Consider the following 11,816-nt stretch of genomic DNA (forward strand, 5'->3'; position numbering starts at 1 on the left):
GTTCCCCTGTACTGAGGCATATAAAGTTTGCACGACCAATGGGCCTCTCTTTCCACTGATGGCCAACTAGGTCATCTTCTGCTACATATGCAGCTAGAGACATGAGCTCTGGGGGTACTGGTTAGTTCATATTGTTGTTCCACCTATAGGGTTGCAGATCCCTTCAGCTCCTTGAGTACTTTCCCTAGCACCCAGGTATTTAATGGGAGTTTGTTTTGTGTTCTATTTATGGCCCATAGGTGGCACTCACTGAGCACAGCAAACTACAGTTTGGAAACTTCTGCTTAGAGGGTTTTTTTCTTCCAGCATCATTAAACTCTGTTGATACAGTGACTCCCAGCTCTCTAGCAGTCGTTCAGCTATTTAAACAATAGATGTTCTCCTACACAGACATATAGTAGAATTTTCCTAATTTTTTCTTGTAGGACCGGGTGACTTTTAGAAGAATCATAGTGAAAAACAATGCAAAGAAGAGGAAGATGTTTGAATCATTTATTGAGTCTGTTCCACTCTTTAAGTCACTAGAGGTAAAGTTTGAATAAGAGTCTGTTTATGTGATTTACAAAAAGTTGTTAAAATTACTCTTAGGTTTTCAAATAATGCTGTTCTAACCTAGCTGTAACCATAACATTCAATCAGGTTTTATCCTTATACTGTATAACTGTATCCGTTATTTAGATGTCAGAACGAATGAAGATTGTGGATGTGATCGGGGAAAAGATCTATAAGGACGGAGAGCGAATAATCGCGCAGGTGAGTCAGGGTCTTACACAGCTCCTTTTCTGGAAGTCAGCATCTTAAGGAACAGTGTCCTGCTTGAGGACTGTGGTAACGCGCATCTGTAATGCCAGCATTTAGGAGAAGGCAAGTCAGGCAGTGGTGGCACATGCTGTTAACCCATGCACTCAAAGGGCAGAGGCAGGCCAGTCTCTGAGTTCAAGGCCAACTTGGCATGCGGAGTAAGTTCCAGGACATCCAGGGCTACAGAGAGGAAATCCTGTCTTAAAAAACAAAACAGAAAAAAAAAAAAAAAAAAAAGGCGAAGATATCAGGTTCACAAGTTCAAGGCCAGCTTGGGACACATAGTGTTACTCTGATTCCAATAGAAAACAAAGATTTAGCTGGGTATGATGGTGCATACCTTTAATCCCAGCACTCAGGCAGGAGAAAGAGATGGGGCTCATGTCAATCCTTTTACTAAGACCTCTGAAGTTCACTGATGCCCATCTCCCTGAGACATGGAAATGTCTTGCTGCCTTATTTAGTTCAAGTACCAGGGACTGAACTCACATGCTAAGCCAAGACTTCTGCCACTGAGCTGCATCCTTAGCACTTTTTGTTTGTGCTTTGAGACAATATTATCAAGTTGTCCTAAACCTGGAAGTCTTCAAAGTTACTGCTAGGCTCAGACTTCCATTCATTTGGAGGTGGGCTTCTGTTCTACTGGATATTATTTTCTTATGACTTTAAGTAAACTTTATTAATCTATACTAGAATCCAGAGAAACCTGGGGCTTATGCTCTCTGTTATCTCTGTGCTGACACCAGAGTCCTCAGTGTCCAGTGATAAATCAGATCTATGAGATGTCTTTGATATATAGATCCTTTGTGTCTGTACTGGCTAGTTTTGTGTCAACTTGACACAGCTGGAGTTATCACAGAGAAAGGAGCTTGAGTTGAGGAAATGCCTCCATGAGATCCAGCTGTAAGGCATTTCCTCAATTAGTGATCAAGGGGGAAAGGCCCCTTGTGGGTAGGACCATCTCTGGACTGGTAATCTTGGTTCTATAAGAGAGCAGGCTGAGCAAACCAGAGGAGGCAAGCCAGTAAAGAACATCCCTCCATGGCCTCTGCATCAGCTCCTGCTCCCTGACCTGCTTGAGTTCCAGTCCTGACTTCCTTGGTGATGAACAGAGGTATGAAAATGTAAGCTGAATAAACCCTTTCCTCCCCAACTTGCTTCTTGGTTATGATGTTTGTGCAGGAATAGAAACCTTGACTAAGACAGTATCTTTTTCATAAGTTATTCAGGTTTTCCACAGGACCACCTAGCATGGGAAACACAAATAAAACATATTACTCTTTATTTCACTTCACTATTTTATTTTATTACTGGGTGTGTATTGATGTTTCAAAACTCCCTATGTTAATTACTTTTCCCCTGCAGGGGAGGGGTACAAAACCCAAAAGAACTAAGGCCTCTTAATTGGCTTGCAGCCTGCTAAAGTCAGGCTGGCTGCCTAGCATGCCCCAGGCATCTGCCTCCCCAGCACTGAGATTTCAGACTTGCATTCCCTCCCCAAACAGGTTCTGAGGACTGAACCTCAGGTCATCGTGCCTGGTCTGCAGTGCTTGAGCTTTCTCTCTTTCTCTTCTTGAGGACTGTGTTTGTTAATCAAGGTTATTCCTACACCTCATACTCTGGGCCTTGCTTTGACACTGTTTGCTGTATTCTTGTTTACTGGTCCCCGGAATGGGTCTCACCCAACAGAGATGCTGTGTAGTTGGTGACCTGGGCATATTCCTGGAGATAAATATGAGTGTGTAAGATTGAAGAGAAATGTTAGTCATAATGAGGTTAATGTCCTTACTGATCAGAAACCTTTAGTTTGTTAGCCATTGATCCACTTGAGCACTTGGAGATAGAGTCTGAGAGCAGACAGTGCTGACAGTCTTCAGTATTGGACGCGAGTCTGACCTAACCTCCTCTTTTTCAGGGTGAAAAGGCCGACAGCTTCTATATCATAGAGTCTGGGGAAGTGAGCATCTTGATTAGAAGCAAGGTGAGTGTGAGTGTGCTGTGTACACGTTCTCTCACCAGTGTTTACTTTGCACAGTGTGGCCTGTACTTAATACCAAGCCATCGCTCTCTGAGGTGTGGAACTGCCACTAATAAAGACTTAGTACATTTTCTCTGGACTTCATGGATATCTGTACCCATGTGCGTGTGTGCATGTGTGTGTGCCCCCCCCCACACACACAAATAAAGTCCATGTGCATGTGCTCACACACACACAAATAAAGTAACAGAATTAGACAGGCATGGTTGCACATATCTGTAATCCCAGCACTCAAGAGGCAGGGCTAGCTTAGTGTATATAACTAGTTTCAGTCTAGCCAGAGCCAGAAAGTGAGACTATGTTACCAACTGGGGCAGGGGCTGTCATTCTGCTTATAACATTCGTGGTTCTTAGAGCCAGAGGCTGATTCTCATAATTTGTTGCTACTGTTAGCAGATGGAGTCATAATAAGAATCCCAGTGTAGCCGGGAGGTGGTGGTACACGCTTTTAATCCCAGCACTCGGGAGGCTGAGGCAGGCAGATTTCTGAGTTCGAGGCCAGCCTAGTCTACAAAGTGAGTTCCAGGACCAGGGCTACACAGAGAAACCCTGTCTCAAAACCAAAAAGAAAAAAAAAAGAAAAAGAAAAAAACCCAATCCCAGTGTAGCAATGCAGCATAGCACAAATGCTTGAAGGCTGAAGTGAACTTGTTAAGGATGGAGACAGCTCTGGTGTAGGTGCAGAAAGTTCTTTAAGAGAAATGTTGTCCCCAAAAAACCATCCACGGCTGCCAGTGCCCTTGTGCTTTGGCTCGTGACTAGCAGAAGAATTAGCACGAGACCTTGTTTGGCTTCAGCCGTGCTTTGGTCACATCTCCCAGAATGTGTGATCTCCACAGAAGACACTGCATGCTTAGCCTTTACCTAACATCTGATAGCCTAGGTGAGACCCAGCTAAAACCACCCTTCAGTTGTACCAGGTCACAGATTTATCTGTCCGGGTTTACAGGGACAGGTAAGAGTCTCTGCAGTGCGAATCCCTCGGTAGTTTTGTTGGACTTTCTGAGAAGGATTTGAGTGTGTGCAACTGGACACGCCCTTCTGGGATCCCAGAGCCAGGTCAGGTTCTTTGTCTGTTGCAGACTAAGTCGAACAAGAATGGAGGGAACCAGGAGGTCGAGATTGCCCATTGCCATAAGGGGCAGTACTTCGGAGAACTTGCCCTGGTCACCAACAAACCCAGAGCTGCTTCCGCTTACGCGGTTGGAGATGTCAAATGCTTAGGTAAGAAAAGGCTTTGTGAAGGGCTTCCATGGCCTACTCCAACATTAGGCAACTAATGGCAGCTGGAGCTGATTAAACTCTATCTCCCCCTTCCTCCCAAAAAGACATGAAATCAGAAGAGCAGGGTGGGAACTAGCTGGGAAGAGCGGGGATGGGTTGGAGTGAGGGCGGGTGGCAGGTAGTGAGGGATGGGCATGATCAAAATCATGCATGTGTGAAGATGCCATGATAAAAACCATTATCGTGTATGGCTGAAATAGGCTAACAAACATTCTAAACATGGAAAAGAAAATTCTTCGTGCATTACTAATATACAGAGGTTTTATTGTCTTTCCTGTAACTGGCCTGACTTATTCTGATGACTCTTGTCCAGTTCTAGGTCTGGATAGGTCTGGATAGTTTGTGTAAATGAATTCTTATAGCAAAGCTCACCCCCTGTCTGCACCTGTGGGGAGTTGTTGGGCATTGAACTTAAAACCTTGCACATTCTAAGCACATGCTGTGCTACTAAAGCTCTACCCCAGCACCCTAGAAATCATTTCTGAGCAATGAATCCAGGCTGTGAGTAAGACAGGCACACAGACAAACAGGCAGACAGGCTCACAGACAAACAGGCACATAGATATACAGGCACATAGACAAAGAGGCACACAGGCACACAGACAAACAGGCTCACAGGCCCACAGACACACAGACAAATAGGCCCACAGGCACATAAACACACAGGCACACAGGCAAACAGGCCCACAGGCACACAGACAAACAGGCACATATTCACACAGACACATAGGCACACAGACAAACAGGCACATAGACGCACAGGCCCACAGACAAACAGGCCCACAGGCACACAGACACACAGGCACACAGACACACAGGCACACAGACAAACAGACACACTGGCACACAGACAAACAGATACACAGGCACACAAAAAGACACACAGGCACACAGGCCTGTGAAAGCAGCAGTGATGGAGGCAGGTGGTCAGGCCTGTGGAGGAACAAGACAAGGCATTGTCCGCCATTAATCTTCAACCCAGATGCCTCCTGCTGTAGTATGCAGAAGCACCCATTTCCCCTTTCCCCATGTGCCCAGTATTCAAAAGTTCACTCCTGTAACATGACCGAGTAGTGTGTTTAGGAAAAGGGTTACATGCAGGAAATTACTTAAACTGTTAATGTAAACAAATCATTCTTTCCCACGCCTTTTTTAACAATGCAGTTATGGATGTTCAAGCATTTGAGAGGCTTCTGGGCCCCTGCATGGACATCATGAAGAGGAACATCTCACATTACGAAGAACAGCTGGTGAAGATGTTTGGCTCCAACTTGGATCTGATGGACCCCGGGCAGTAGATGTGATGAATCTTGGAGCTTTCTCAGTGTGATACCAAAACCTTCCAGTCAGCCACAAGAACACACACAGAAAACAGACACGACAGAACCGTTCCTGCTGCTGTCTCCGCCGCTGCCATTGCTGTGGTTAAGGGCATTTAGAAATCTTGAAAGTCAGCACTGAAAGATGGATGGAGGCTCCACCCACACCCACCCTCCACTTTGCTTCTGAACGCCATCTTAGACACTTATGTCATGATTACTCCAACCCAGGTTTCACCTTTGGTTCAGAATGGCATGTCTCTCCAGCAATTTAAGTGCCTGATACAAAGTCCAAAGCGTAACACCCTCCTTTCCTCTCTTGCTGCTAACGTTGCTTCTGAAAGTTCTAAGGTCTGCAGAAACCTGTTGAGTAGCTGTAGACAACACCTCCAGTCCTTCTCAAGGGAGAAATCGGTAGAGCCTTCCGTCTCGTTTGTCTTTTAGAAAGTCCATAGTGTGTTCACAATGCTGCTTTACTCTCACAGTGGAAGGTGGTAGCAGTTATACTGGAGGTCTCTGCCCCAGAGGCTCTGTCCTATTTGCTGGCAGCTACACACTTTACAGCTGTGTCTAAGCTCAGAAAGAGGCCCTTTTGAAGGCCCAGCAGGTCCGTATGGACAGACTGAGCACTGAGACTCACGTTAGCAGGAAACTTGGATTCAGCGCTCTTTCCAGTAGTAGCCAGGAAAGGTTATCTGGGTTAGGGTTTTTGTTGTTTGTATTTAGTAGGTTTTTGTTTTGTTTTGTTTTGTTTAACCTCTGTGCTGTTTACATAAACAAATTGCTATTCTTTTCTAAGGAGCCAGGGGTGGCTGGTTAGCTCAGCTGGTCAGAGCATGGTGCTGATATGAGGAGCCAGGGTCTGGAGGTGTTGTCACTTTATCTGACCTGAGTACTTCCCTAGTGAGCCCTGCCTGTCCCTTTCCCTGGCTGATAGCGGGAAGCCATCAGGAGGCTGTGCTGCACAGAGAACTCCTTCCCTTCTAGCGTTACTGCATAGCGTGCCTAGAAATCATCAGTTTTTAAACTCTTAACAAAGAAGCTATTTTTTTTTAAGGAAATTATTTCTCTATTTAGAGAATTCACCTTGGATGTATTCATATACATGGAGTTTGTCCACTGACTCAGGCATTTGTCCTAAATATCCGTTTTCAAAACTAGGTATCGTTGGGGTAGGGGCTGGGTGCAGCTCAGTGACGAAGCACACGGAGCACGTGCAAGGCTCTGGGTTTGGTCTCCAGCACTGTAACAGCCACAGGAAGACAGGTTATCATGCAGAAACGTGGAATTACTGTGAAAGCCTTTCTAAGTAACAGTCTCGACTTTTGCCATGGTCACCATAGCCAAGAAATGTCCAAAGTAGGTGAGTTGCCACAATTTTGGTAATTAGTCACTTTTTCTTGTGTTCCATGAGGTAAAAGCAGGACTCTCCAGGCTGCTCTGAGTAGCCTACGTTACAGATCTGGGAATTGTACAGTCGTAACTACTACTATGAAGCAGGCAGCTAGCACTGGAAAACCCTCAAAGTGATCCCAAATTTTCCTAAGGTCCTTTTCTATGGTGTTGCTTTATTAAATAAATCAGGCCTTGTACTTTGACAGAATAACACCTGATTTCTTGCAAAGGTAAGAGGTGCATTGGGCTCCAGGAGGAGCCCAGAAATCCAACCCAGACCTTATAAAGACTCTGAACCCTCCCCCACCCTCCATGCCAGCGCTGGATAGGGCTGGCTGTGACTCTCCTGCCAGAGTTATTCCTATAGGCTGCTAGGGTAGGCCTTCGCCTGCCCTCGCCCTTCCCGGGCTAGGCTTCAGAGTCCTCCTTGTCACCCTCCTGCCTCACTGACGGCTGTTCTTTTTCAGAGAAGGCATCAAGTCCAAGTTCTGCTGTAGCCACTGAGTCTTCACTGCAGTGTGGCCCTGTGTCAGGGCACGTGTGACGGTGGCATGGGAAGAGGTACACGGAGTCTGCAGGAGCTTGGGTGGTGGTGAAAGATGGCTGTCACCACAGTGCCAGGCCCTGACAGTATTCCAGGTCTCTCTGCAGAGAATCAGAGGTGACAGACCAGGTTTTTCTCAAGGTTGCAGGGTTCCCATTGTGGCAGGCAACTCCCACAGCAGGTGGCTGGGCCCCTAGGAGGAGTATCAGAAAGATTCCTTAGGTAGCTCCTCTCTTCTGAGGGTGTAGCTTTCCCTCCCTCCCCCCTGACTTTGCTATTGATTTGGAATGACAGAGAATGTTCCTCAGAGCCGTGAGGTCCAGCTGCAGTACTTCTCTTCCTTTCTGCCCCAGCTTAGCCCACTCACTGTCTTCTCTTGGTTGAATTCTCTGTAGGACAGGCTCTTTTGTTCTCATCCTCTGGGCTCATAGTCTTCTTAAAGAATTATATGTTCCTGGTATAGAGTCTCAGAAATCAGCATTGAGCTTTTCTTTGAGCAGTTTAGTAAGCAAATTCAGTAGCAAAGTGGCAAAAAAAAAAAAAAAAAANAAAGAAAGAAAGAAGGAAGAAAGAAAGAGAGAAAGAGAAAGCCCAGCACTCCAGCCGGAGGGGCCTCATGCACCCTGACTGCCCAGATTCTCTGTTTGTGGTGGCGGAGCCTCTATGTGCTGCTGCTGGTGTCCCAGCGCCCTGTGCACACAGCATTTTATGGCGTGTCACAGTCTTCATTTTAAAAAGATGAAAGCATTTTGCACAGAGAAAGAAAAGACCCATGAATGTCATCTTTTATCTTTCTCAAATCAGTTGATATTGGAATTTTTGTTTTTGATAATGCACTTGTAAGCCAGTCTCCCCACAATCTGGGTAGTTTTTATCTCTCACTACAGTTACCTCTTGTCTCTCCTGTCTTGACTGCTGACGTTCTCCGTGATTCTGATGTCTGTGCTATGGGGAGCAGCCTTCCCGTGGGATTCCTAGTACACTCTGCAGGGCTATCTTTATTAAAAAAAAAAAAAATTAAAAAAAAAAAAGTGAAAATTGTCGCTCACCTCATGGGGGATTTGCAGAAAAACATTTAGCCCACCTTGAACAAAGATTAGATTCCTTGTTTTTTTTTGTTGCTTTGTTTTTAACTCATTGTAATAATTAAAAAAAAAAAACCCAATTAAAAATTATTGTGCTACCTCAGAGGTAAAAAGATTCTAAGGTCCTGAGTTACACACATGGTGTTTGAAATGTCTCTCAATTGGAGTTATGTTTTAAATCATTGGGGTAAATCTTGATTTAACCTGTTTTACACTTGTATTTTAATCTCAAAAGGATATATGATTGGCAAGCACACAATTCTTGATCTGTAGTCTTGAACACAGAATCAAAGCCACTAGCAAGTAATTAATCATAGTTTGCTGTAAACAAGGTTGGGTTGGGGGTTTTGTTTGTTTTTTAAAGGAAACTCTAGGGCCCGGCTTCACTCTTGACTAATAAAGGCTGACAAATCATGTCTGATTTTCCTGGTGTGTCTCCTGTTGTATATTTGTCTTCTCTTGTAAGGGTTCCAGGCCATCTTAGCACTTACCTGGCAAATATATTATTGGGATTGATAGAACCCTTGAAAATTAGGGAGAAGTCCTGGACATTTGTGGTAATTAGGTTCCACAGAGAAGCAATCGATGTGGGTGGGGTGGATGACGAGAGAAGGGTTCTGAGGTGTGTGACAAGGGATTGCTCCACATGATGAAGATTGAGACAGGGTGAATCAGCAAGCTGGAGACCCCGAGGAACATGGGGTTTCGTTCTGCTCTGAAGTTCAGAGGCCTGAGAACCAGGACAGTCAGCCGTCGCTCTTGTCCGAAGGTCAGCGGGCTTAAGAGCTGTGAAAAGCAAATTCCTCAGCATGAGGCTGACAGCAAGAGACGGCATGGGCCAGGCCAAAGGTCAGAAGGAAAATTCTTTCCCACTTGAAGGAAGCAAAGCCAGGGCCCTGCGCATGTTAGAAAAACACTCTACCGTTGAGCTGTGTCCCCAGCCTGGCCGAGTAGTTTCAGGCTTTCAAACTGAGCTGGTCAGATAAGGCCTAACCACATTAGGCAGGTCAAAGTGATTTATTCCATTTACCAAGTAAAATCTCATCCAAGTCATATACTCGGGAGAACACTCATAATAATGGTTGACCAAATATTCTATAACCCAATCAAGTGGACACACAAAGTGAACTGTAACGACATGGCATATTGCTGTAGATAAGATCAAGGGGACCGAGCATGCCCCTTCCCAAAAGATACCAGTGATAGAAACCATCTCCTGTCTGCCGGGATCTCACTTCTTTGTGTTACTGTAGCTGGACACGTAAGCATGGTAGCTTTGTCTTTGTCCTTTGTCTTTCCTAGAGAGCAAAGGAAGCTCACTGGATGGCCCCCTCACTAGATAGAGATGCCTGTCTATAGAAATGTGCCAAGTGATAGGGACATGAATCACCCACCTAGGTCCCAAGAATCTGATAGCTGGTCCTCTAAAAGCCAAATTGGCCATGCCTCAAGGCTTTAAAAATTGAATGTTTTCTTTTCTGAGGTTGGGGGTGGGGTGGTGTCTGTGTCTCAGTATCATGTCCAAGGTCTTAGTCCTGAAGAGAGCATGTTACATGAAGATTGCTTTTTGTGTATATTGAACCAAGAGGCTAAACATTTATTCTGTCAAATTTGACTTACTCAGTAATCTTAATGACAGTAAAATCTTATAACAATAAAATTAGTGCCTTTAATCTCAGCACTTGTTCCAGGACAGCCAGGGCTACATAGAGAAACCCTGTCTTGAAAAACCCAAATAAATAAATAGATAGGTGCTTGTTATGACACAGAAGGAAATAGGGGCTATTTCACAAGGCTTCATGACAAGTGTAAGTTTGGTCCTTTGGAGTTGGTGGGGTTTTTGCTGTTTGTTTCCTTGATTTTTGAGAAGGGGCCTTAGGCTGTAGCCCATGCTGGGCCTAAACTTGTAACAGTCCTGCCTCAGCCTCCTGGGATCTAGGCATGAGCTGCTCGCTCCCTGCGTCCAGAGGTAAATGGAAGGTTTTGCTGCATCTGTTGTCTGTAAAGACAGGTTTGCCTCCTTACAGGTCACGGCAGATGGCGGCTTCCTTACTGGTTTTGAAAGTGCGGATCAGAGTGTTAGGAACATAAAGAATATCTAATCCTGAATTTGGATGACAATTGCCAAGTTCTGAACTGAAATGTCATACGTTAGATGTGATGTAGTTCATTGCTTTATTGGACAGATCCTGATGGGCAATTGTGTGTGTCCTTGACACTTTAAGCCAAGGGTTTCAACAGTAATAGTACTGTGGCCCGCCAGGGGGTCCTAGAGCCTTTTACCATTGCTGATGGAGTTCATTGCTTATATTTTTGGACTCCTGTGGACAGCAGCTATGGCTTCCACTTTAAGGTTTCTACTGTCTTAGGCTATGAAGCTAGCTCTCTCCCCCACCCCCACCCTTTTTAAGGTTTTGAGGTTTTTTGAGACGGTCTTGCTCTCTCCCCCCGCCCCCTTTTTTTAAAGGTTTTGAGGTTTTTTGAGACGGTCTTGTGTGTGTGTGTAGCCCTGGTTGTCCTAAAACTTACTCTGTAGAGCAGGCTGGCCCTGAACTCAAAGATCTGCCTGCCTCTGTGCTGGGTTTAAAGTCATGGCACCATCGCAGGCTTTTTGCCTCTTAAGTGTTTTAAACACTTAAGCACACAGCGCCTCCTCCTTCTCCCTCCTTTCATGTGATGCCTCCCAGGAGAAGCAAAAGAGAAGACTGGATTGGTAAGAGACACGGATTCCTCAGGAATTCTCGTCCTCGTTTCATGGCACTTGAAACTTGACAACGGTTGGCCAGAGATGCGCTTTTGGCCGAAGTTGCTTTCAATTCGAACAGGTGGCCAAGAATCAAGTTTTCTTGCCGGTGTCCATTTTGTGTGACCTTGAGCTGCAGCGCTGCAGTTTTCCACTTTGGTCAGCAGGGGGCAGGCTATCCCTGACTCCCTTTGGGCTCTTGGCCTTCTATCCTAGAACTGCAGCCAATCCCAAGTGAGAAACTAAACCTCATCCAAGTCCCAAGTCTCCATCAGCCTCCAAATCTCAGCCCAGATCCTAAATGAGAGACAGTTCCCCAGGCAACCACAGCCTCGAGCAGGACACAGTCGAGTGGGAAAATGTGTCCCTTAGACCTTGGCGTTTAGGTCACCATCCCAAGCTCCTGGAGGAGGCTGCCCAAAGAACAAAAGGGAATTCTGATCTGGGCCTCAGATTGTCCCTCTGGGAAACCACATACTTACCGGAGGGTAGCCATCCGTTCTGCCCTAGCTTTTTTTTTTTTTTTTTTTTTTGGTTTTTCGAGACAGGGTTTCTCTGTAGCCCTGGCTGTCCTGGAACTCACTTTGTAGACCAGGCTGGCCTCGAA

At 45.5% G+C, this 11,816-nt stretch overlaps 1 protein-coding gene across 1 annotated transcript in view; it reads left to right on the forward strand.

Annotated features, from left to right (window-relative positions):
- The window catches only part of Prkar2a (protein kinase cAMP-dependent type II regulatory subunit alpha), a 51,383-nt gene extending 42,496 nt beyond the window's left edge, over positions 1-8,887 (forward strand). The window contains exons 7-11 of the mRNA XM_021171883.2: positions 426-527; positions 679-753; positions 2,717-2,782; positions 3,922-4,063; positions 5,288-8,887. Coding sequence (XP_021027542.1) covers positions 426-527; positions 679-753; positions 2,717-2,782; positions 3,922-4,063; positions 5,288-5,421 — 519 coding nt within the window. The 3' untranslated portion in view covers positions 5,422-8,887. The remainder of the gene's footprint in view (positions 1-425; positions 528-678; positions 754-2,716; positions 2,783-3,921; positions 4,064-5,287) is intronic.
- The last annotated feature ends 2,929 nt before the right edge of the window (positions 8,888-11,816 follow it).

The sequence above is a fragment of the Mus caroli genome, chromosome 9 (genome assembly GCF_900094665.2).
Source record: "Mus caroli chromosome 9, CAROLI_EIJ_v1.1, whole genome shotgun sequence".
NCBI lineage: Eukaryota > Metazoa > Chordata > Mammalia > Rodentia > Muridae > Mus > Mus caroli.